This window comes from Oncorhynchus mykiss, chromosome 17 (assembly GCF_013265735.2).
Source record: "Oncorhynchus mykiss isolate Arlee chromosome 17, USDA_OmykA_1.1, whole genome shotgun sequence".
In the NCBI taxonomy this organism is placed as follows: Eukaryota; Metazoa; Chordata; class Actinopteri; order Salmoniformes; family Salmonidae; genus Oncorhynchus; species Oncorhynchus mykiss.
In genome coordinates this window covers 93395795-93423083 of record NC_048581.1, presented here as the reverse complement: position 1 = coordinate 93423083, position 27289 = coordinate 93395795, and the positions used below count along the sequence as shown (strand labels likewise).

The 27289-nt window shown below is 42.5% G+C and overlaps 1 protein-coding gene across 4 annotated transcripts in view; it reads right to left on the bottom strand.

The window, feature by feature from the left end:
• Nucleotides 1-27289, bottom strand: part of stab1 (stabilin 1) — a 148257-nt gene that overhangs the window by 19236 nt on the left and 101732 nt on the right. For all 4 annotated transcript variants that reach the window (XR_005037113.1, XM_036950976.1, XM_036950975.1 and 1 more), the window contains exons 49-60: nt 27134-27265; nt 24707-24766; nt 22793-22969; nt 22615-22695; nt 20572-20718; nt 17664-17720; nt 17363-17448; nt 15096-15214; nt 10126-10380; nt 7692-7799; nt 6216-6409; nt 1470-1614 (exon numbers count right to left, since the gene is read on the bottom strand). Coding sequence is in view for 3 of the 4 variants with exons in the window: in XM_036950976.1 (XP_036806871.1) it covers nt 1470-1614; nt 6216-6409; nt 7692-7799; nt 10126-10380; nt 15096-15214; nt 17363-17448; nt 17664-17720; nt 20572-20718; nt 22615-22695; nt 22793-22969; nt 24707-24766; nt 27134-27265 (1561 nt within the window). In the remaining variant the exon portion in view is untranslated. The remainder of the gene's footprint in view (nt 1-1469; nt 1615-6215; nt 6410-7691; nt 7800-10125; nt 10381-15095; nt 15215-17362; nt 17449-17663; nt 17721-20571; nt 20719-22614; nt 22696-22792; nt 22970-24706; nt 24767-27133; nt 27266-27289) is intronic.

Here is a 27289-nt window from a genome sequence, read left to right as displayed (position 1 = left end):
CAGGTTGATATAGGTCGATATAGGACTCGTTTTACTGTGTATATAGATACTTTTGTACCTGTTTCCTCCAGCATCTTCACAATGTCCTTTGTTGATGTTCTGGGATTGATTTGCACTTTTTGCACCAAAGTATGTTCATCTCTAGGAGACAGAACACGTCTCCTTCCTTCCTGTGTTATGACGGCTGCGTGGTCCCATGGTGTTTATACTTGCGTACTATTGTTTGTACAGATGTGATACCTTCAGGCATTTGGAAATTGTTCCCAAGGATGAACCAGACTTGTGGAGGTCTACAATTGTCTTCTGAGGTCTTGGCTGATTTCTTTTGATTTTCCCATGATGTCAAGCAAAGAGGCACTAAGTTTGAAGGTAGTCCTTGAAATACATCCACTGGTACACCTCCAATTGACTCAAATGATGTCAATTACCCTATCAGAAGCTTCTAAAGCCATGACATAATTTTCTGGAATTTTCCAAGCTGTTTTAAGGCAGTCAACTTAGTGTATGTAAACTTCTGACCCACTGGAATTGTGATACAGTGAAATAATCTGTCAGTAAACAATTGTTGGAAAAATGACTTGTGTCATGCACAAAGTAGACATCCTAACCGACTTGCCAAAACTATAGTTTGTTAACAAGAAATTTGTGGAGTGGTTGAAAAACTATTTTTAATGACTCCAACCTAAGTGTATGTAAACTTCCGACTTCAACTGTATATACACTACATGGCCAAAAGTATGTGGACACCTGCTTGTCCAACATCTCATTCCAAAATCATGGAGATGGTCATGCACTCCACTCTTCTGGGAAGGCTTTCCACTAGATGTTGGAACATTGCTGCGGGGACTTGCTTCCATTTAGCCACGAGCATTAGTGAGGTCAGGCACTGATGTTGGGCGATTAGGCCTGGCTCGCATTCAGCTTTCCAATTCATCCCAAAGGTGTTCGATGGGGTTGAGGTCAGGTCTCTGTGCAGGTCAGTCAAGTTTTTCCACTCGGGTCTCAACAAACCATTTCTGTATAGACCTCGCTTTGTGCACAATGGCATTGTCCTGCTGAAACAGGAAAGGGCCTTCCCCAAACTGTTGCCACAAAGTTGGAAGCACATAATCGTCTTGAATGTCATTGTATGCTGTAGTGTTAAGATTTCCCTTCACTGGAACTAAGGGGCCTAGCCCGAACCATGAAAAACAGGTCTTAGGTCAGTTCTTAGTGTGGTAGTGCAGGTCTTAGGTCAGTTCTTAGTGTGGTAGTGCAGGTCTTAGGTCCGTTCTTAGTGTGGTAGTGCAGGTCTTAGGTCAGTTCTTACTGTGGTAGTGCAGGTGTTAGGTCATTTCTTACTGTGGTAGTGCAGGTCTTAGGTCAGTTCTTACTGTGGTAGTGCAGGTCTTAGGTCAGTTCTTACTGTGGTAGTGCATGTCTTAGGTCAGTTCTTACTGTGGTAGTGCAGGTCTTAGGTCAGTTCTTACTGTGGTAGTGCAGGTCCTTGCACGTGGCCTGGGGGTGACATCCTCCGTTCTCCTCCAGACAGCGGTCGATGGGTGGAACCACCTTCTCCAGACACTGGAGCCCGTTCCCCACGTACCCATCAAGACACTCGCACTGACGCTCATTCTGATAGGATAAAACACATCAGGATATTACTAAAAACAAGAATAACTGGGTCTCAACTAGGTCTCAACTAGGTCTCAAAATGTACCGGAGGAGACCAACCTTGGACTTTCTCCTCCAACGCATTTTGAGAAAGAAGTGAGAAAGAAGTGAGAGGATAGGACGCAAGGAATCAGGTGTTAGGGGTTTTATGAGCAGCAGCTACTCTTCCTGGGGTCCACACACAACATGACATAATACAGAACATTAATAGACAAGAACAGCTCAAGGACAGAACTACATATACATTTAAAAGCATCTCACATAGCCTACATTACAGTACCAATACATACACACACAATATCTAGGACAAACAGGGGAGAGGCGTTGTGCCGCGAGGTGTTGCTTTATCTGTTTTTTGAAACCAGGTTTGCTGTTCATTTGAGCAATATGATGGGATTTTCATGCAATAATAGCTCTTTGTAATACTGTACGCTTTTTTGAATTTATTCTGGATTTGGGGACTGTGAAAAGACCCCTGGTGGCATGTCTGGTGGGGTGAGTGTGTGTGTCAGAGCTGCGTGTAAGTTGACTATGCAAATCATTTGGAATTTCCAACACATTAAATGTTCTTATAAAAACAAGAAGTGTCACAGTCAGTCTTTCTTCAACTCTTAGCCAATGAGAGACTGGTATGCATCATATTTATATTAGTCCTCTGATTACAATGAAGAGCAAGATGTGGCGCTCTGTTCTGGGCCAGCTGCAGTCTTTCTTAGCAGGACTTGACCATATGACTGGACAATAATCAAGATGAGATACAACTAGAGCTGGACTTGCTTTGTGGAGTGTGGCGTCGAAAAAGCAGAGCATCTCTTTATTACGGACAGACCTCTCCCCATCTTTACAACCATTGAATCTATGACTTCATCCTGCTAACTGTTCCAAATGTCCGAACTGAATTTGGTAAAAGGGCTTTTATGTCCTCTGCGCCATCGTCTTGGAACGCCTTACAAAATACTTTTAAACTGGAAGAACTTGTCCCGATTGGTGTTTTTAAATCACCGATTAAGGATTATGAGGCTGATTCCCTGACTTGTCAATGTTTTTAATTTTCTGTTTTTGATTTTGTTATACTCTTGTGAATTCTATGTTTTTTACTAGATTACTTTTTCATGTGTTTTTCATGTTGTCTATCTGTAATTGTGTAATGACTTGGTGCTGCCTATCTTGGCCAGTACGCTCTTGAAAAAGAGATTTCAAATCTCAATGAGCCCTTCCTGGTTAAATAAAGGTTAAATAAAATAAAACAATATTTTGACCATGACAGTTTACAATCTAAGATATCACCAAGTAATTTAGTTTCCTCAACTTGTTCAACAGCCACACCATTCATTACCAGATTCAGCGGAGGGCTAGAGCTTAGGGAATGATTTGTATCACATACAATGCTCCTAGTTTTTTCTCAACAACAGGTTATGGTCAATAATATCAAAGGCTGCACTGAAATCTAACAGTACAGCTCCCACAATCTTCTTATTATCAATTTCTCTCAATCAACCATCAGTCATTTGTGTCAGTGCAGTACATGTTGAGTGCCCTTCTCTATAAAAATGCTGAAAGTGTCAATCTGTTTACAGAGAAATAGTATTCTATTTGGTCAAACACATTTCTTTCCAACAGTTTCCTAAGAGCTGGCAGCAAGCTGATAGGTCTGCTGTTAGAACCAGTAAAGGCCGCTTTATCACTTTTGGGTATCGGAATGGCTTTGGCTTCCCTCCAGGTCTGAGGACAAACACCTTCCTCTAGGCTCAGATTATAGATATGACAGATATTAGTGGCTATAGAGTCAGCTACCATCCTCAGTAGCTTTCCATCTAATTTGTCAAAGCCAGGAGGTTTGTCATTATTGCTCGATAACAATAATTTCTCCACCTCTCCCACTAACTTTACAAAATTCTAACTTTAGTTTTTTTATGCACGATGGCTCACTGTTCGTGTGTGGCATTTCCTGCCTACATTTTCCCGCTTTGCCAATGAAGTAATCAATAAAATAATTGGAAACATTAAATGGTTTTGTGATGAATTAGCCATCTGATTGGATGAAAGATGGAGTTGAATCTTTCTACAAGATAGTGCCGACAGATATGGCAGCTCTGCTTTCAGCTCCTAAGCAACTTTGAAAGTATTGCTTTTGTGTGTGTTATTTCTTACATTATTAGCCCAGAAAGTTTTTTGTGTTATTACATGCAGCCGGAAACCTGCAACCACAACACTTCAATAACACTTGACATGAGATCTTATCTAAGCATTAAAGGGATATGGCTCTGAATATATACAGCAACACCTCCCCCATAAGCATTCCTGTCTCTTCTGTATATGTTATATCCTTGTATTGCTGCTGCTGTATCATCAAATGAATTATCTAAGTGAGTCTCAGAAATGGCTAATATATAAATGTTATCTGATGTTAACAAGTTATTGATTTCATTAACCTTATTTCTAAGACTATGGGCTATTTTCAGCCCTTTCCTGGGTAGCTGATCAGAGATAGACACATGGAAAAGAGAAAACAAAGCAAGAGGAAAAACACACATTCAGCAGTCCATTGATCAGTTGGTGTGTGTGTGTGTGTGTGTGTGTGTGTGTGTGTGTGTGTGTGTGTGTGTGTGTGTGTGTGTGTGTGTGTGTGTGTGTGTGTGTGTGTGTGTGTGTGTGTGTGTGTGTGTGTGTGTGTGTGTGTGTGTGTGTGTGTGTGTGCGCTGTGGGGTTGAAGCTACAAACCCATAGACTTGGCTCTCTCATCCCTTTTGGGAGGGAGGATGTACAATGAGTCTGTCGTAGGGGATGTACGCAATTTCCCCACACGCTCTGGCAGCTTTCATGGCTGGGATCAGTTCTTTCCTCTTCTGGCACACAGCTTCAGGATAGTCCTCGTTGAGGAAGATATATGTTCCTCTCAAGATCTTGGCTCTTTCCAGACCAACTACCTTGTCTTTGAACCTCAGGCATCTGATCACTGTCGGCCTGGGCCTGTCACCCGGGCCGGTGGTGGGTTTTCCAATCCTGTTGGCGCGCTCTACCTCAATCTTCCTGTGGTCCATCTTCAATTTCTCATTTCATTTTCCTCACTTTGTCCTCAGACTCCGTCAAGGTCTCGTGGAGATTCTGAAATTTCATCCATAACCATATTGTTCCGTCTTAATTATCCCTGGAGATAATCTGATTCCTCAGTCATTGTTATAATGGATTCACACACAGAACTGATGACCTCTCTCAATGACTTACAGATTACTGTCATCTTGTCGTTCTCCTATTTCACCTCACCGATCTGAACCTGGGAGAACTGCAAACTGTTCTTCAGGACCTGGACCTCTCTGGTCAGGTCGTCCATTCTTTTATTAGTTGACTCCACCAGTAATTGGACAAAACATTTGTATTTATTTTCTTGTTGTAACAACTTTTAGAGCTATTTTATTTGTTTAAAAGAACTGTGATAGAAAGACACCACTGTCCTCAACGGTACTCCTGACAGCTTTGGTCTTTGTCATAGTAACAATGTAGGTTATACTGTTACTCCTCTCAGTTCCAGACAGGACAGGTTATACTGTTACTCCTCTCAGTTCCAGACAGGACAGGTTATACTGTTACTCCTCTCAGTTCCAGACAGGACAGGTTATACTGTTACTCCTCTCAGTTCCAGACAGGACAGGTTATACTGTTACTCCTCTCAGTTCCAGACAGGACAGGTTATACTGTTACTCCTCTCAGTTCCAGACAGGACAGGTTATACTGTTACTCCTCTCAGTTCCAGACAGGTTATACTGTTCCTCCTCTCAGTTCCAGACAGGACAGGTTATACTGTTACTCCTCTCAGTTCCAGACAGGACAGGTTATACTGTTACTCCTCTCAGTTCCAGACAGGACAGGTTATACTGTTACTCCTCTCAGTTCCAGACAGGACAGGTTATACTGTTACTCCTCTCAGTTCCAGACAGGTTATACTGTTCCTTCTCTCAGTTCCAGACAGGACAGGTTATACTGTTACTCCTCTCAGTTCCAGACAGGACAGGTTATACTGTTACTCCTCTCAGTTCCAGACAGGACAGGTTATACTGTTACTCCTCTCAGTTCCAGACAGGACAGGTTATACTGTTACTCCTCTCAGTTCCAGACAGGACAGGTTATACTGTTACTCCTCTCAGTTCTAGACAGAGCATGTCAGAGGGAAGATGGAAGCAGCAACAAACAGCATGGATCTAGACACAATGGCTAACCATGTCGCAGGCTGCGTTCAAGCCCTCAAGGAAATCCTTCTAGCTTGATAGGCAACTAGCTAGCAGCTAGGCTAGCTTCTACACCAAACAGCCCCACAGACCTGGCCTTGGCCGTCAGGATCACTGGACCGATAGTAGCAGTCCCAGCAACTGATGCCAACCCCGTCGCAGGATCCAAACTCAAAAGGTAGTTAGCTACTAACCAAACTTTTTCACTAGAACACTTTTTCAGAGACTTTCATAACTTTACAAAACAACAAACCGAGCGCTCCCTCGTTCTGCATTCAACAGGAAGGAAAGACGATTAAGAAAGCGCCAGAAAAACATGAATATGAAGCCACCACTCACAGGCCCTGTGAACAGGCAAGTAGCGAAGTCACTGCATCCTCCGTTGGTCTCTGTGACACACCTGTTGATAGGTGAGCAGACAGAGCCGTCACCCTCGTAGCCAGACAGACATGTACAGTTGACCTGCAGGTCTGTCTGGAGACAGGCTGCATGCTGGTGGCAGCCCCCGTTGTACTCCGCACACAGATCAGGAGCTGGAGGAGACAGAGAGAATAATATAACAGACCAGGAGCTGGAGGAGACACAGAGAATAATATAACAGACCAGGAGCTGGAGGAGACAGAGATCATTAATAATATAACAGACCAGGAGCTGGAGGAGACAAAGAGAATAATATAACAGACCAGGAGCTGGAGGAGACACAGAGAATAATATAACAGACCAGGAGCTGGAGGAGACACAGATAATAATATAACAGACCAGGAGCTGGAGGAGACACAGAGAATAATATAACAGACCAGGAGCTGGAGGAGACACAGATAATAATACAACAGACCAGGAGCTGGAGGAGACACAGAGAATAATATAACAGACCAGGAGCTGGAGGAGACACAGATAATAATACAACAGACCAGGAGCTGGAGGAGACACAGAGAATAATATAACAGACCAGGAGCTGGAGGAGACAAAGATAATAATATAACAGACCAGGAGATGGAGGAGACACAGAGAATAATATAACAGACCAGGAGCTGGAGGAGACACAGAGAATAATATAACAGACCAGGAGCTGGAGGAGACACAGATAATAATATAACAGACCAGGAGCTGGAGGAGACACAGATAATAATATAACAGACCAGGAGCTGGAGGAGACACAGAGAATAATATAACAGACCAGGAGCTGGAGGAGACACAGAGAATAATATAACAGACCAGGAGCTGGAGGAGACAGAGATCATTAATAATATAACAGACCAGGAGCTGGAGGAGACAGAGATCATTAATAATATAACAGACCAGGAGCTGGAGGAGACAGAGATCATTAATAATATAACAGACCAGGAGCTGGAGGAGACAGAGATCATTAATAATATAACAGACCAGGAGCTGGAGGAGACACAGATCATTAATAATATAACAGATCAGGAGCCGGAGGAGATTTGGAAACAGAATAGCAAGGTTTAGTCTCAAATGGCACCCTATTACCTAATTAGTGCACACAGTTTCCATAGTGACTAACAAACTACATTGGGTCTTTATCTAAAATATCACCCTGTTCCCTATATTGTGCACTACTCAAAATAAGTGCACAATATCGGAAATAGGGTACCATTTGGGACGCATCCCAAGACTCGCTAAATGTTTAGGGCCAAAGATTTTTCCCTGGTCAGGTCACATGGTCTGGAAAAACTCTGGGCCCCTACTCATGACGCACCACCCCAAGAGTGTGGATTTAGAATGAATACTTTGGGTTAATCTATTAGCTAACTGGATTGTGGGTAATAAATGAGTTAAATAATTATTCCAACCCACCGGTGCAGTTCAAGCCGTCCCCCACATACTGTGACTGACAGAGACAGATGTTGTCGGCCTGACACACGGCGTTGCTATGGCACTCTGGAGAACACACCAGCTTCTTCTCTGATCGGACACAACAGTAGACAAAGTTATCACACACGGGCCCACACATACAATACAACTTTATGTCCATAGCTACTTTATTATTATTATAGTTTGTTATTGTTATTATAGTTATTATTATTATTATAGTTTGTTATTGTTATTATAGTTACTATTATTATAGTTTGTTATTGTTATTATAGTTATTATTATTATAGTTTGTTATTATTATTATAGTTTGTTATTGTTATTATAGTTATTATTATTATTATAGTTTGTTATTGTTATTATAGTTGTTATTATTATAGTTTGTTATTGTTATTATAGTTGTTATTATTATAGTTTGTTATTGTTATTATAGTTGTTATTATTATAGTTTGTTATTGTTATTATAGTTGTTATTATTATAGTTTGTTATTATTATTATAGTTGTTATTGTTATAGTTTGTTATTGTTATTATAGTTGTTGTTATTATAGTTTGTTATTGTTATTATAGTTGTTATTATTATAGTTTGTTATAGTTATTATAGTTGTTATTGTTATAGTTTGTTATTGTTATTATATTCTTTGTTATTATTAGTTTATCGTTTTTATTATTATAGTTATTATTTGTATAGTTATTATTAGTTATCATTATTTTGTATATTTGGGGAAAAATATATATAGTTATAAAGTTATGATTATTGTTATTATTAGCAATTATTATGCATTATAGTTATTATTATTATTATTATTATTATATGTATTATTGTTATAGTTATAACTGTTATAACTATTATAGTTGTTATTACTATTATAGTTATTATGTATTATAGTAATAATATCTATTATTATAGTTATCATTACTGTTATAGTTATTATGTATTATAGTAATAATATGTATTATTATAGTTATTATTACTATTATAGTTATTATGTATTACTATAGTTATTATGTGTATTAGTATAGTTATAATATGTACTATTATAGTTAATATTACTATTATAGTTATTATATCTGTTAGTATAGTTATAATATGTATCTATTAGTATAGTTATAATATCTATTATTATAGTTATTACATGTATTATAGTTATTATTACTATTATAGTTATTATGTAGTATAGTTATTATATGTATCAGTATAGTTATATTGTGTATTATTATAGTCTATATTACTGTTATAGTTATTATGTATTATTATAGTCTATATTACTGTTATAGTTATTATGTATTATTATAGTTATTATTACTATTATAGTTATTAATTATGTATTATTATAGTCGTTATATGTATTATTATAGCTATTATTACTATTATAGTTATAATATGTATTATAATAGTTATTATTACTGTTATAGTTATTATATATATATATATTAGTCTAGGTAATATTATTATTATAATATACGTATTATTATGTACTATCATAGTTAAAATCAAATCAAATGTATTTACATAGCCCTTCGTACATAGCGCCCTTCGTACATATAGCCCTTCGTAGTTATTATATGTGTTATAGTAATTATTATTGTTATTATTTATTGTTATTATTATTCTGTGTATTATTATAGTTATTGTTGGTATTATATTTGTTGTGATGACATTATTATGGATATTATTATTATTATAGTGTTTTTTCTGCATGTTTATAGTTATTATTTTTGTAGTTATTATTGTAATGATTGTTATTATTATCATATATAATATTATTGTTATTAATATTATAGTTATAATATTTTTTTATAGATACAAAGAAATGTCTTCTTCTCTCTTAACCCCCCACCACATGACACATCACACAGACACATCACAGAGTTGACTGCAGCACAGGGTGAAGCTGCAATGCCCCTGGATGGAGAACATGGTGAAGGGTTAAGGACCTTGCTCAAGCGCCCAACGGTAGGGGATAGTTGTTAGAATATGAACTTAATAGCCCTCCAGTTACCAGATCAATCCCCCCCCCCTTTTTTTTCAGCACCTGGCCTGGGATTTGAACAGGGGATCGTTCAGCTACAGGTCCAACTCCTTAGCCGCTGGGCTACCTACCAACGATATACTGCTACACGCACACAAAGCATGAAGGTAGTATTTAAGATAATATTATGAATTTATTGTCTGTTTGTGGCATTGTGTAAATGGCACAACACATTACCATGTAACAGTTAAAAAATATATCCCCAAAGATGCTTCAGCCCAGCTTGAAGAAAACGGGAATCAGGTACTTGACGGAGGGACTTGAACATCCCCAAAACATTCCTTACACCCAGTACAGGTCTGGATAGTCACCCATTGAAGTATCGTGGATAAGGAATGCTTTTTGAATGTAATAGTGTAGTTTCATAATAGCTGAATCAATGTTCACCTATTTTAAGGTGGCAGCGGTCTCCAGTCCAGCCCTCAGTACAGGAGCAGCTCCCATCTCCCTCCATCCCCTCCTCACACTGGCCCTGATTTGTGCAGTTACACGCCGTACAATTGGTTCCATAGTGTTTAAGTTCACACAGCTCACAGGCTATTCCTTTGAAGCCATCGTGGCACCGGCAGCGTCCAGACCCCAGACGGCCATCATCACAGTCCCCGTGATCTCCACAGGGAGACTCCAACCCACCAGAACATACTGAAACACATTAGTATTGGAAAAGGGTGAGTTTACACTGAAACACATTGGTAGTAGAAAAGGGTGAGTTTACACTGAAACACATTGGTAGTGGATGAAGTGAGTTTACACTGAAACACATTGGTAGTGGATGAAGTGAGTTTACACTGAAACACATTGGTAGTGGATGAAGTGAGTTTAAACTGAAACACATTGGTAGTAGATGAAGTGAGTTTACACTGAAACACATTGGTAGTGGATGAAGTGAGTTTACACTGAAACACATTGGTAGTGGATGAAGTGAGTTTACACTGAAACACATTGGTAGTGGGTGAAGTGAGTTTACACTGAAACACATTGGTAGTGGATGAAGTGAGTTTACACTGAAACACATTGGTAGTGGATGAAGTGAGTTTAAACTGAAACACATTGGTAGTAGATGAAGTGAGTTTACACTGAAACACATTGGTAGTGGATGAAGTGAGTTTACACTGAAACACATTGGTAGTGGATGAAGTGAGTTTACACTGAAACACATTGGTAGTGGGTGAAGTGAGTTTACACTGAAACACATTGGTAGTGGGTGAAGTGAGTTTACACTGAAACACATTGGTAGTGGATGAAGTGAGTTTACACTGAAACACATTGGTAGTGGATGAAGTGAGTTTACACTGAAACACATTGGTAGTGGGTGAAGTGAGTTTACACTGAAACACATTGGTAGTGGATGAAGTGAGTTTACACTGAAACACGTTGGTAGTGGATGAAGTGAGTTTACACTGAAACACATTGGTAGTGGATGAAGTGAGTTTACGCTGAAACACATTGGTAGTGGATGAAGTGAGTTTACACTGAAACACATTGGTAGTGGATGAAGTGAGTTTACACTGAAACACATTGGTAGTGGATGAAGTGAGTTTACACTGAAACACATTGGTAGTGGGTGAAGTGAGTTTACACTGAAACACATTGGTAGTGGATGAAGTGAGTTTACACTGAAACACGTTGGTAGTGGATGAAGTGAGTTTACACTGAAACACATTGGTAGTGGATGAAGTGAGTTTACGCTGAAACACATTGGTAGTCGATGAAGTGAGTTTACGCTGAAACACATTGGTAGTGGATGAAGTGAGTTTACACTGAAACACATTGGTAGTGGATGAAGTGAGTTTACACTGAAACACATTGGTAGTGGATGAAGTGAGTTTACACTGAAACACATTGGAACACATCACTTTGAAGTTCCCCCTTTTCAAAGTAAAGCTCTGAGTATTGTTATCATTACTATGACAACAAGGTTGTACACCACTGTAAACCAACAGACATGTACAGTGCATTCATACCCCTTGACATTTTTTTTCACATTTTGTTTAGACTTATTCTAAAAGGGATTAAATATTTTTTTTCCCTCATCAGTCTACACACAATACCCTATAATGGCAAATGAAAACAGTGTTTTAGACATTTTTGCAAATGTATTACAAATAAAAACCGGAAATGCCTTATTTACATAAGTATTCAGCACCTTTGCTATGAGACTCGAAATGAGCTCAGGTAGATCCTGTTTCCATTGATCATCCTTGAGCTCTCTCGACAACTTAATTTGAGTGCACCTGTGGTAACTTTAATTGATTGGACATGATTTGGAAAGGCACACATCTGTCTATATAAGGTCCCACAGTTGACAGTTCATGTCAGAGCAAAAAAAACAAGCCATGAGGTCGAAGGAATTGTCTGTCCAACTATGAGACAGGATCGTGCCAAGAAACAAAACATTTGTGCAGCATTGAAGTTCCCCAAGAACATAGTGGCCTCCATCATTCTTAAATGGAAGAAGTTTGGAACCACCAAGACTCTTCCTAGAGTTGGCCATCAGACCAAACTGAGCAATCGGTGGAGAAGGGCCTTGGTCAGGGAGGTGACCAATAACCTAATGGTTACTGACAGAGCCCCAGAGTTCCTCTGTGGAGATGGGCGAACCTTCCAGAAGGACAACCATCTCTGCAGTGGCCAGATGGAAGCCACTCCTCAGTAAAAGGCACATGACAGCACGCTTGGAGTTTGCCAAAAGGCACCTAAAGCCTCTCAGATCATGAAAAACAAGATTCTCTGGTGTGATGAAACCAAGATTGAACTCTTTGGCCTGAATGCCAAGCGTCAGATCGGGAGGAAACCTGTCACCATCCCTACGGTGAAGCATGGTGGTGGAAGCATCATGCTGTGGGGATGTTATTCAGCGGCAGAGACTGGGAGACTAGTCTGGATCGAGGGAAAGATGATTAGAGCAAAGTACAGAGAGATCCTTGATGAAAACCTGCTCCAGAGCACTCAGGACCTCAGACTGGGGCGAAGGTTCACCTTCAAACAGGACAACGACCCTAAGCACACAGCCAAGACAATGCAGGAGTGACTTCGAGACAAGTCTCAATGTCCTTGAGTGGCCCAGGCGGACTTGAACCCGATCAAACATCTCTGGAGAGACCTGAAAATGGAGACCTGAAAATAGCTGTACAGTGACTTCCCCTCCAACCTGACAGAGCTTGAGAGGATCTGCAGAGAAGAATGAGAGAATCTCCCCAAATACAGGTGTGCCAAGCTGGTAGCGTTATACCCAAGAAGACTTGAGGCTGTAATCGACTGCCAAAGATGCTTCAACAAAGTACTGAGTAAAGGGTCTGAATACTTTCGTAACTGTAACATTTCAGTAATTTTTGTTTTATACATTTGCAAAAAATTCCAAAAGCCTGTTTTTGCTTTGTCATTATGAGGTATTGTGTGTAGATTGATGTGGGGGGAAAATGATAATTCATTTTAGAATAAGGCTGTAATGTCACAAAACGTGGAAAAAGTCAAGTGTGAATATTTACCAAATGCCCTGTTTCTCTGGAATCAAAAAGATCAAACATTCTTTAAAAAATGATATTTTAAAGAAAAATGTATTTACTGTTAGCATGAATATACAGCGCATGACAAACTAATTCCACGTAGGGCAGAGTTGATGCGGGTTTTCGCTTCTCCCTTAATAATTCATTAAGGTCACTCATTAGTAATGAACTCCCCTCACCTGGTTGTCTAGGTCTCAGTAAGGAACTCCCCTCACCTGGTTGTCTAGGTCTCAGTAAGGAACTCCCCTCACCTGGTTGTCTAGGTCTCAGTAAGGAACTCTCCTCACCTGGTTGTCTAGGTCTCAGTAAGGAACTCTCCTCACCTGGTTGTCTAGGTCTCAGTAAGGAACTCCCCTCACCTGGTTGTCTAGGTCTCAGTAAGGAACTCCCCTCACCTCGTTGTCTAGGTCTCAGTAAGGAACTCCCCTCACCTCGTTGTCTAGGTCTCAGTAAGGAACTCCCCTCACCTGCTTGTCTGGGTCGTAGTAAGGAACTCCCCTCACCTGGTTGTCTGGGTCTTAGTAATGAACTCCCCTGACCTGGTTGTCTGGGTCGTAGTAAGGAACTCCCCTCACCTGGTTGTCTGGGTCTTAGTAAGGAACTCCCCTCACCTGCTTGTCTGGGTCGTAGTAAGGAATTCCCCTCACCTGGTTGACTAGGTCTCAGTAAGGAACTCCCCTCACCTGGTTGACTAGGTCTCAGTAAGGAACTCCCCTCACCTGCTTGTCTGGGTCGTAGTAAGGAACTCCCCTCACCTGGTTGTCTGGGTCTTAGTAATGAATCCCCCTCACCTGGTTGTCTGGGTCGTGGTAAGTAACTCCCCTCACCTGGTTGTCTAGGTCTCAGTAAGGAACTCCCCTCACCTGGTTGTCTGGGTCTTAGTAAGTAACTCCCCTCACCTGGTTGTCTAGGTCACTTATTAGTAAGGAACTCCCCTCACCTGGTTGTCTAGGTCACTAACTAGTAATGAACTCCCCTCACCTGGTTGTCTGGGTCTTAGTAAGTAACTCCCCTCACCTGGTTGTCTAGGTCACTAATTAGTAAGGAACTCCCCTCACCTGGTTGTCTAGGTCACTAACTAGTAATGAACTCCCCTCACCTGGTTGTCTAGGTCTCAGTAAGGAACTCCCCTCACCTGGTTGTCTTTGGATTTGAAGGGATTGTCATCCATATCGGGTGAACCATTTATTTGTAATAATGTTTTATGTCATTTTGGAGTCACTTTTATTGTGGATAAGAATATAATATATTTCTAAACACTTTAATGTATCTGAGGACCCTGTATATCATGTCTACTATCTGAGGGCACTGTATATCATGTCTACTATCTGAGGACCCTGTATATCATGTCTACTATCTGAGGGCACTGTATATCATGTCTACTATCTGAGGATACTGTATATCATGTCTACTATCTGAGGGCACTGTATATCATGTCTACTATCTGAGGATACTGTATATCATGTCTACTATCTGAGGACACTGTATATCATGTCTACTATCTGAGGATACTGTATATCATGTCTACTATCTGAGGATACTGTATATCATGTCTACTATCTGAGGACACTGTATATCACGTCCGCTATCTGAGGAAACTGTATATCATGTCTACTATCTGAGGACACTGTATATCATGTCTACTATCTGAGGACACTGTGTATCATGTCTACTATCTGAGGACACTGTATATCATGTCTACTATCTGAGGACACTGTATATCATGTCTACTATCTGAGGACACGGTATATCACGTCTACTATCTGAGGACACTGTAAATCACGTCCGCCATCTGAGGGCACTGTACATCATGTCATGTATATCACTATCTGAGGCAGTGGGAAGGCTCACCTTGGCAATCTCTTCCATAGTGGTTCTTACAGCAGCTAATGACCCAGGCTTGACTCTTACACATCCTCTTACAGCCCATCCTTTGGCCCATGTGGTGCCTCGTCATAGAGGGGTAGTGGCTGTAGAAGAAGAGGATGAAGAAAAATAATACTCCCTATCTGAAGTCATGGTTATGCATCACTGTGGAGTCTCCCTATCTGAGGCGGTGGTCAAACATCACTGTGGAGTCTCCCTATCTGAGGCGGTGGTCAAACATCACTGTGGAGTCTCCCTATCTGAGGCGGTGGTCAAACATCACTGTGGAGTCTCCCTATCTGAGGCGGTGGTCAAACATCACTGTGGAGTCTCCCTATCTGAGGCGGTGGTCAAACATCACTGTGGAGTCTCCCTATCTGAGGCGGTGGTCAAACAACACTGTGGAGTCTCCCTATCTGAGGCGGTGGTCAAACATCACTGTGGAGTCTCCCTATCTGAGGCGGTGGTCAAACATCACTGTGGAGTCTCCCTATCTGAGGCGGTGGTCAAACATCACTGTGGAGTCTCCCTATCTGAGGCGGTGGTCAAACATCACTGTGGAGTCTCCCTATCTGAGGCGGTGGTCAAACATCACTGTGGAGTCTCCCTATCTGAGGCGGTGGTCAAACATCACTGTGGAGTCTCCCTATCTGAGGCGGTGGTCAAACATCACTGTGGAGTCTCCCTATCTGAGGCGGTGGTCAAACATCACTGTGGAGTCTCCCTATCTGAGGCGGTGGTCAAACATCACTGTGGAGTCTCCCTATCTGAGGCGGTGGTCAAACATCACTGTGGAGTCTCCCTATCTGAGGCGGTGGTCAAACATCACTGTGGAGTCTCCCTATCTGAGGCGGTGGTCAAACATCACTGTGGAGTCTCCCTATCTGAGGCGGTGGTCAAACATCACTGCGGAGTCTCCCTATCTGAGGCGGTGGTCAAACATCACTGCGGAGTCTCCCTATCTGAGGCGGTGGTCAAACATCACTGCGGAGTCTCCCTATCTGAGGCGGTGGTCAAACATCACTGTGGAGTCTCCCTATCTGAGGCGGTGGTCAAACATCACTGTGGAGTCTCCCTATCTGAGGTGGTGGTCAAACATCACTGTGCATTCTCCCTACCTGAAGTCATGGTTATCGATTACTGTGGAGTATCCCCACCTGAAGTGGTTTTCAAACTTCACTGTGGAGTCTCCCTACCTGTAGTCGTGGTCATACACCACTGTGGAGTCTCCCTACCTGAAATGGTGGTCAAACATCACTGTGGAGTCTCCCTACCTGCAGTCGTGGTCAAACATCACTGTGGAGTCTCCCTACCTGAAGTCGTGGTTATGCATAACTGTGGAGTCTCCCTACCTGAAGTCATGGTTATGCATCCCTGTGGAGTCTCCCTCCCTGAAGTCGTGGTTAAACATCACTGTGGTGTCTCCCTACCTGAAGTCGTGGTCAAACATCCCTGTGGAGTCTCCCTCCCTGAAGTCGTGGTCAAACATCACTGTGGAGTCTCCCTACCTGACTTTGTGGTCAAACATCCCTGTGGAGTCTCCCTCCCTGAAGTCATGGTTAAACGTCACTGTGGAGTCTCCCAACCTGACGTCGTGGTCAAACATCCCTGTGGAGTCTCCCTCCCTGAAGTCGTGGTTATGCATCACTGTGGAGTCTCCCTACCTGAAGTTGTGGTCAAAACATCACTGTGGAGTCTCCCTACCTGAAGTTGTGGTCAAAACATCACTGTGGAGTCTCCCTACCTGAAGTCGTGGTTATGCATCACTGTGGAGTCTCCCGACCTGAAGTCGTGGTTATGCATCACTGTGGAGTCTCCCTACCTGAAGTCGTGGTTATGCATCACTGTGGTGTCTCCCTACCTGAAGTCGTGGTCAAACATCCCTGTGGAGTCTCCCTCCCTGAAGTCGTGGTCAAACATCCCTGTGGAGTCTCCCTCCCTGAAGTCGTGGTCAAACATCACTGTGGAGTCTCCCTACCTGAAGTCGTGGTTATGCATCACTGTGGAGTCTCCCGACCTGAAGTCGTGGTTATGCATCACTGTGGAGTCTCCCTACCTGAAGTCGTGGTTATGCATCACTGTGGAGTCTCCCTACCTGAAGTTGTGGTCAAAACATCACTGTGGAGTCTCCCTACCTGAAGTCGTGGTTATGCATCACTGTGGAGTCTCCCTACCTGAAGTCGTGGTTATGCATCACTGTGGAGTCTCCCGACCTGAAGTCGTGGTTATGCATCACTGTGGAGTCTCCCTACCTGAAGTCGTGGTTATACATCAAACTGTGATGTCGAGGGTAGAGCATAGAGTAGGGGTTGATGAGGCTGCAGATCTCAGTCTTGCCCTGTGAAAGGCAGGAAATGGTGTCTTATGGTTTGCGTGTGTGTGTGTGTGTGTGTGTGTGTGTGTGTGTGTGTGTGTGTGTGTGTGTGTGTATGTGTGTGTGTGTGTGTATGTGTGTGTGTGTGTGTGTATGTGTGTGTGTGTGTGTGTGTGTGTGTGTGTGTGTGTGTGTGTGTGTGTGTGTGTGTGTGTGTGTGAGTGTGTGTGTGAGCTCACCGTATCTTCAGTTCCGTGGGGACAGGGTCGGGGACCCAAGCAGCTACCACATCGACTCTAACAACACACATAGGGTACGTCATGCAATACGTTTTGTAATGATTCCCATGTTGTTGATGTAAAGAATATTTGTTGGTCCATGGTGTGTAATGAAGAACAGCTTTTTTTTCTTCATTCCAAGATGGCGTAGCAGTCAGACGTCTTTGTCGTGCCCCGTGTATATATCTATTTTGCTTATTTAAGATGGTGAGGAAAGCACTTTTAAAGAACAACCAGGCATCTTCTACTAACGGAATGGGGTCAAAATTCTTCCAGGATACCCGGGCCAGGTCGATTAGAAAGGCCTGCTTGCAAAAGTGTTTTAGGGAGCGATTGACAGTGATGAGGGGTGGTCGTTTGACCGCGGACCTATAACGTAAGCAGGCAATGAGGCAGTGATCGCTGAGATCCTGGTTGAAGACAGCAGATGTGTATTTAGAGGGCAAGTTGGTCAGAATGAAATCTATGAGTGTGCCCATGGTTACGGATTTAGGGCTGTACCTGGTAGGCTCCTTGATAATTTGTGTGAGATTGAGTGCATCTAGCTTAGATTTTAGGACGGCGTTAAGCATATCTCAGTTTAGGTCACCTAACAGTACGAACTCTGAAAATAGATGTGGGGCAATCAACTCACATATGGTGTCCAGGGCACAGCTGGGGTCTGAGGGGCATCTACTGTATAACAAGCAGTAACAGTGAGAGACTTATTTCTGGAAAGGTGGATTTTTAAAAGTAGAATCTTTAACTGTTTGGGCACAGACCTGGATAGCATGACAGAACCCTGCAGGCTGTCTCTGCAGTAGATTGCAACTCCGCCCCTTTGGCAGTTCTATCTTGATGGAAAATATTATAGTTGGGAAAGGAAATTTCAGAATTTTTGGTGGCCTTCCTAAGCCACGATTCAGACATGGCTAGGACATCAGGGTTGACGGAGTGTGCTGAAGCAGTGAATAAGACAAACTTAGGGAGGAGGCTTCAAATGTTAACGTGCATGAAAAGGCTTTTACGGTTACAGAAGTCAACAAATGAGAGCACCTGGGGAATAGGTGTAGTACTGGGGGTTACAGGGCCTGGGTTAACCTCTACATCACCAGAGGAACAGAGGAGGAGTAGGATAAGGGTACGGCTAAAGCTTATAAGAACTGGTTGTCTAGTGCGTTGGGAACAGAGAAAAAAAGGAGTAGATCTGTGCGTGGTAGAATAGATTCAGGGCATAATGTACAGACAAGGGTATGGTAGGATGTGAGTACAGCGGAGGTAAACCTAGGCATTGAGTGACGATGAGAGAGGTTGAATCTCTGGAGGCACCAGTTAAGCCATGTGAGGTCACTGCATGTGTGGGGGGGTGGGACAAAAGAGCTATCTAAGGCATGTTGAGCGGGACTGGGGGCCCTACAGTGAAATATAAAAATAAGAACTAACCGAAACAGCAGTAGACGAGGCATATTGACATTAGAGAGCGGCATAAAGCAATCACAGATGTTTATCAGGAGAGCTAAGACAACAATGGGTAAATGGCGATGAATGGGCAGAGCGGGTCAGTTAGGTACATACGGGACGACCAGAGTTCGAGGCTGAGGCCGACAGATAAACAAAATGAGGTACCATGTTAGTGAACAGTCCAGCAGGCATCAGCTGTGTAGCCGAGTGATCATAGGGTCCAATGAGCAGCAATAGGTGAGTCAGGTAGTCGACTACTATGCTAGGCGAGCGGGAGACTCGGCGTTCAGACAGCTAGTTCAGACGGCCGAGTCTAGCAGATGGGTCTTCGGCGACATTGCAACGGAAACGCCTGCTGAAACCACATTGGACGATTACGTCAGCAGACCAGTCGTGATGGATCGGCAGGGCTCCATGTCGACAATAAAGGGTCCAGGCAAATTGGCGAAAGAGGTGTTGAAGCCCAGGAATTAGCTGCTATTCTTCGTCGGCTAGCCGCGAGTTGGGCCTAGCTCGAGCCTAGCTCAAAGGTAAATGGTGCTTGCTTCGGGACAGAGGCGTTAGCCAGCAATAGCCACTCGGTTGCAGCTAGCTAGCTGCGGTAATCCGGTGTAATGGTCCAGAGCTTGCGGCAGGAATCTGGAGATGTGGTAGAGAAAAGCAGTCCAATGGGTTGATATCGCGCTTTGCAGACTGGCAGGTATTGGCGAGCTAAAGCTGGCGTCCGAGCTAAAGGTGAAGACAGCTAGCCGTGGCTAACAAAGACTAATAGCTAGTTAGCTGGCTAGCTCCCGATGGAGGAACCAGTTATAAGGAATAAAAACTTGCAGATCCGTACCACATTGTGTGAGGCGGGTTGCAGGAAAGTATATTTAGTTCGTAGATGGAAAGTGAGATTAAAATATATATGAAAAAAAATCTGCTAAGCCGTCTTGGGTCAAGCCAAGATACATCTGTGAGGCTGCTTATTGGTCAAACCAAACGAACAATGTGGAACATAAGGCTGCCATTCTTAATAAAAACACGTCTCACCTTCCTCGCTGCACTTCGTAACTATAAAACACTTCAACATTTCACCAAGAGGTGACATCATACGTAAACTAATAGAAAGAGAGGCATTCTGGCAGTACACCTTAGACACTGCGGATCCTAAAGGGGCTAAACAAGGATTTTGCCTTTTGTTTTCTATAATGTTGTTGCCTTGATGTTTTGTGTCTTTGTGTCTCCAGTTTCACAGACACTCATATATCCAAGATGCATATACTTTAAATGTCCACACGAGGATCATTTTGTCATCTCATTTCTCCGTCCAGTCCGTCGTGTGTGGGAGAAACGTCTCCTGCTGAAATACCAGAACCTTCCACATATACTCTCCAGATATATTAGAAATAACTAATAGTATTATGAAGGTGATATGAAAGTCTCTTACGTATATAGTCCTGTCCTCCAGTCCATCACAGTGTGCACCCAGACCGGGAGGTTCCAGTAGCTGGTCGATGCCATACGCAACGCCCCCGTTAAACATCATGAAACGATCCAGGAGCCTCGCCATGTTGTCATTCACCATGATGTCCCCCTGACAGACACAAACAAACAAACATGAGAAAGGTAATAAGATAATCACAGGACAAGATGAGAACTAACCTGGTCCCAGATCTGTTTGTGCTTTCTTCCAAACTCCTAAAGTCAGTTACACCCGTGGCAAGAAAGCACAAACAGATCTAGAACCAGGCTGAGGCTAGATGAAATTGGGAGATTGGGGAGAGAGGAATATAGAAGGCCCAGTAGGCCCAGAAGGCCCAGTAGGCCCAGTAGTTCTGAGCAGATGGTGTACCATGTATCTTCACTGTCTTTCTTTCATTCTCAGCTATAATTGTGCTTTGGGGATAAAATAAGGCGTATTTCCCAAATGGCCCCCTATTCCCTTTATAGTGCACTACTTTATACCCTATTCCCTTTATAGTGCACTACTTTATACCCTATTCCCTTTATAGTGCACTACTTTAGACCCTATTCCCTTTATAGTGCACTACTTTAGACCCTATTCCCTTTATAGTGCACTACTTTAGACCCTATATAGTGCACTACTTTAGACCCTATTCTCTATATAGTGCACTACTTTAGACCCTATTCTCTATATAGTGCACTACTGTAAAAACTATTGCCTATGCATATAGTGTACTACTTTAGACTGGAATATGTTCCAGGGTTCTTCCGATGGCATTGAGGAGAACACCATATCAGTCACTGGCTTTATCAATAAGTGCATTGAGGACGTCATCTCCACAGTGACTGTACGTACATACCCCAACCAGAAGCCATGGATTACAGGCAACATTAGCACTGAACCAAAAGGGTAGAGCTGACGCTTTCAAGGTGAGGCACTCTAACCCGGTTGTTCGTTGACAAACAGGCAAAGCATCAATACAGGACTAAGACTGAATCGTACTACACTGGCTCTGACTCTCGTTGGATGTGGCAGGGCCTGCAAACTATTACAGATCACAAAGGGAAACACAGCCGCGAGCTGCTCAGTGACACGAGCCTACGAGACGAGCTAAATCACTTCTATGTTCATCGAAGGAGATGATTGTGGACTACAGGAAAAGGAGGACCGAGCAAACCCCCATTCTCATTGACGGGGCTGTAGTGCAGCAGGCTAAGGGCTTTAAGTTCCTTGTTGTCCACATCACCAACAAACTAGAATGGTCCAAACACACCAAGAAAGTCGTGAAGAAGGCACGACAAAGTCTGTTCCCCCTCAGGAGACTGAAAAGATTTGGCATGGGTCCTCAGATCCTCAAAATTATACAGCTGCAACATCGAGAGCAGCTGGTTGCATCACTGCCTCATACGGAAAATGCTCGGCCTCCGACCGCAAGGCACTACCGCAAATCCCCCCGCCAACCCCTCTTTTACGGTGCTGCTACTCTCTGTTTATCATCTATGCATAGTCACTTTAACAATACATTCATGTACATATTACCTCAATTAGCCCGGCTAACTGTTGCCCCCGCACATTGACTCTGTACCGGTATCACCTGTACGGAGCCTCGCTACTGTTATTTTCACTATTATTTTACTGTTTTTTTATTTCTTCACTTATCTATTGTTTAACTCATACCAATTTTTTACTTAAAAATTGCACTGTTGGATAGAGCCTGTAAGTAAGCATTTCACTGTTGTATTCGGCGCACGTGGCAAATAAACTTTGATTTGATATTCCCTATATAGTGCACTACTTTAGACCCTATTCCCTATATAGTGCACTACTTTAGACCCTATATAGTGCACTACTTTAGACCCTATATAGTGCACTACTTTAGACCCTATTCCCTATATAGTGCACTACTTTAGACCCTATTCCCTTTATAGTACACCGATGGGCTCTGGTCAAAAGCAGTGCCCTATATCGGGAGCGGGGTGTCATTTGAGACTCAGAGGTGTAAATGAGGTTGAAGTAGCTACTCACAACGACTTTCTTGTTACAGCTAAAGGTGAAGGTTGATCCGTGCATCGTCCGGTAGGTAGTGAACGAAGTCAAGGTCATCTTCTGTAGAGAGATCAACGTCATTATAATCAATACAAGATCACAATCAAAACAACATCAAGAAGTAATCAAAACATTTGTGATGCACCCATAGCCTCACCTTGATATTGCGTATGATGTGAGCTTTGATGATGGCTGTGAGTTTGTCCCTGTGGGCAAGACTGTAGAGCCAGTGTTGTCTCTCTTCAGACAGAGAGCTGAGAGCAGCGTCAGACGGCCACAACATGGTCAGGGGCTGGTGGATGGAGTTCTCGACCAGGTTCAGCATGTTGGCATCCTAAAAATAATACCAACAATAACAACAACATGGTCAGGGGCTGGTGGATGGAGTTCTCGACCAGGTTCAGCATGTTGGCATCCTAAAAATAATACCAACAATAACAACAACATGGTCAGGGGCTGGTGGATGGAGCTCTCGACCAGGTTCAGCATGTTGGCATCCTAAAAATAATAACAACAATAACAACAACATGGTCAGGGGCTGGTGGATGGAGTTCTCGACCAGGTTCAGCATGTTGGCATCCTAAAAATAATAACAACAATAACAACAACATGGTCAGGGGCTGGTGGATGGAGTTCTCGACCAGGTTCAGCATGTTGGCATCCTAAAAATAATACCAACAATAACAACAACATGGTCAGGGGCTGGTGGATGGAGTTCTCGACCAGGTTCAGCATGTTGGCATCCTAAAAATAATAACAACAATAACAACAACATGGTCAGGGGCTGGTGGATGGAGCTCTCGACCAGGTTCAGCATGTTGTCATCATCATAAAAACAATAATAATAACAATGATAACAACATGGTCAGGGGCATGAAGCCCTGTTCCTCTCTCTCCAATCTACTGTGGTCTCAGATGTATTAGTGCAGGCGTGAAAATGACCAATAGGACCATTTTCCACCACAATGCTAGGTGTAGTTTACTGTGTTCAGCCAATCAGGTGGACCCTAACAAAGAGTGGAAAGCCCTGGTCCATTTGTACAATGTGCAATGATTGGCTGAATGCCATATGCTACTTCAATGGAGACAAAGTTAAATTTTGACTTTGTGTAAATTGGGATTCGCCCCATAAAAGTATTTGAGATTGAAGCTATTTATACGGTAGTAAATGTGTATTAGCTTTATACATTAATTAGTAAACCAACGGCCAAGCACGGACAAACTGAAATGGTCCACCCACACAGACAGCATGGTGAAGAAGGCGCAACAGCGCCTCTTCAACCTCAGGAGGCTGAAGAAACACAATCGAGAGCTGTCGGGTTGTATCACCGTCTGGTACGGCAACTGCTCCGCCCACAACCGTAAGGCTCTCCAGAGGGTAGTGAGGTCTGCACAACGCATCACCGGGGGCAAACTACCTGCCCTCCAGAACACCTACACCACCTGATGTCACAGGAAGGCCAAAAAGATCATCAAGGACAACAACCACCCCGAGCCACTGCCTGTTCACCCCGCTATCATCCAGAAGGCGAGGTCAGTACAGGTGCATCAAAGCTGGGACCGAGAGACTGAAAAACAGCTTCTAGCTCAAGACCATCAGACTGTTAAACAGCCATCACTAACATTGAGTGGCTGCTGCCAACATACTGACTCAACTCCAGCCACTTTAATAATGAATACTTGGATGTAATAAATGTATCACTAGCCACTTTATATTATATAATGTTTACATACCCTACATTACTCATCTCATATGTATATACTGTACTCTACACCATCTACTGCATCTTGCCTATGCCGCACTGCCAACGCTCCTCCATATATTTATATGTACATATTCTTATTCATCCCTTTACACTTGTGTGTGTATAAGGCAGTTGTTGTGAAATTGTTAGATTACTTGTTAGATATTACTGCACGGTCGGAACTAGAAGCACAAGCATTTAGCTACACTCGCATTAACATCTGCTAACCATGTGTATGTGACCATTAACATCTGCTAACCATGTGTATGTGACCAGTAACATCTGCTAACCATGTGTATGTGACCAATAAAATTAGATTTGTTTACCTGCACCAGTTTGGTGAACTTCATGTATCCATATAGTTCACCTGCTTCAGTGAAATTAAGCTGAAATATAAGAAAAAAATTATGTCACAAGTAGGGATTAACATGGATAACCGCGTATGTCTATAGATTAACATGGATAACCGCGTATGTCTATAGATTAACATGGATAACCGTGATAGGTCTATAGATTAACATGGATAACCGCGTATGTCTATAGATTAACATGGATAACCGTGATAGGTCTATAGATTAACATGGATAACCGTGATAGGTCTATAGATTAACATGGATAACCGCGTATGTCTATAGATTAACATGGATAACCGTGATAGGTCTATAGATTAACATGGATAACCGCGTATGTCTATAGATTAACATGGATAACCGTGATAGGTCTATAGATTAACATGGATAACCGTGATAGGTCTATAGATTAACATGGATAACCGCGTATGTCTATAGATTAACATGGATAACCGTGATAGGTCTATAGATTAACATGGATAACCGTGATAGGTCTATAGATTAACATGGATAACCGCGTATGTCTATAGATTAACATGGATAACCGCGTATGTCTATAGATTAACATGGATAACCGCGTATGTCTATAGATTAACATGGATAACCGTGATAGGTCTATAGATTAACATGGATAACCGTGATAGGTCTATAGATTAACATGGATAACCGTGATAGGTCTATAGATTAACATGGATAACCGTGATAGGTCTATGCACAATTCACTACATACTGTAGGCATCTCTGTCACAGACAATTCCAAGTCATTAGGGAAAAGTATATATTCTCCTGTCCTAGAGCCTAGGCTGTTATCCTATCCAGTCTCCTTCTGTCCTAGAGCCTAGGCTGTTATCCTATCCAGTCTCCTTCTGTCCTAGAGCCTAGGATAATATCCTATCCAGTCTCCTTCTGTCCTAGAGCCTAGGATAATATCCTATCCAGTCTCCTTCTGTCCTAGAGCCTAGGATAATATCCTATCCAGTCTCCTTCTGTCCTAGAGCCTAGGATAATATCCTATCCAGTCTCCTTCTGTCCTAGAGCCTAGGATAATATCCTATCCAGTCTCCTTCTGTCCTAGAGCCTAGGATAATATCCTATCCAGTCTCCTTCTGTCCTAGAGCCTAGGATAATATCCTATCCAGTCTCCTTCTGTCCTAGAGCCTAGGATAATATCCTATCCAGTCTCAATCCCCCTGAAGCCCCAAATGAAAAAGTCCTAACTTTATTCTCTAATCTATAGGTTGCATTATCAGAGCACATGTGACCTACGCGCATCAGAATACCTCTATAACATTTACCCCGCTTCTGTGTGCTGTCTCGTATTGCTGCCCATATAGAGTTCAGGTAGAGAACGTGTGATCAACAAACGCTATGACAGGAGATATGGATGTTTTTTTTAGGGTAGCCTAGTGGTTAGAGTGTTGGACTAGTAACCGGAAGGTTGCAAGTTGTACCCCCAAGGTACAAATCTGTCGTTCTGCCCCTGAACAGTTAGTTAACCCACTGTTCCTAGGCCGTCTTTGAAAATAAGAATTTGTTCTTAACTGACTTGCCTAGTTAAATAAAGGTAGAAATAAAATAAAATTAAAAATATATATACTTTGATACTAAAATAATTCCACTCTTCATCTCCCCGTTAGTCTTGGGCTGATCAGCTTTCTGTATAACCATCGACTCTATTTGGACAAATACAGGTGATATTCTGTCATTCGTCGAAGGAGGAAGTTTAGGAACTTTTGTCATTTGACTTTTGACTGCCGTGACTGCCGTTACAAAGTTTTGTATGATTTGACAAAGCCTGTGCGCCCTGACCAGAAAAACCGCTGAATGAATTGAGGAACATAGCGCTAGGGAATTTATGAACGTCCAAATTTCACAATTTCATTAAACAATCATAGATAGTTACTTTATCATTACTAAATATGAGTTTAATTTGCTCTGAAACCTTTACATAGTGGCGAGTCCAAGCAGACAAGGTGACGGAACGCGCCTCTTATTTTGGGAGGACCCTGGCATAGTGATCATCTTGGTTTTAAACGCTGGGACTTTTTGCTGTATTTTCTTGGACTCTCGGGATAATATGAATTATTCCCAGAATTTAAACTTGGTAGATTTTCAGGAAAATTTGAACCCCTATTCACAAGTTATTTTAAAATGAATAAAACCGATTTGGGGAGTAAATTGTGACTTGTGTCACAAATGGCAGCACCCTAAGCCCTATATAGTCTAGGAATAGGGTGCCCATCTCTCTGTTGATCAGTTGGTAGAGCACGGAGCTTGCAACGCAAGGATCATAGGTTTAATTCCCGCTGAGGCCACCCATATGGAAAATGTATGCACGCTATGTGTCTGTAAGTAGCTTTGGATCAAAGTGTCTGCTAAGTGGCACATGCAGCCGTAGCCTACCTTAGATGGTATGGTCTTTTGATCCTTCAGGTCATACGGGGTGAGGACCTTGTCAATGTAGTGGATCACACCGTCAGCTGTCACATAATCACTGGAGACTATCCTAGCGTCATCATTAATGTACACAGAGCCCTGAGAGAAGGGGGGAGATAGAGA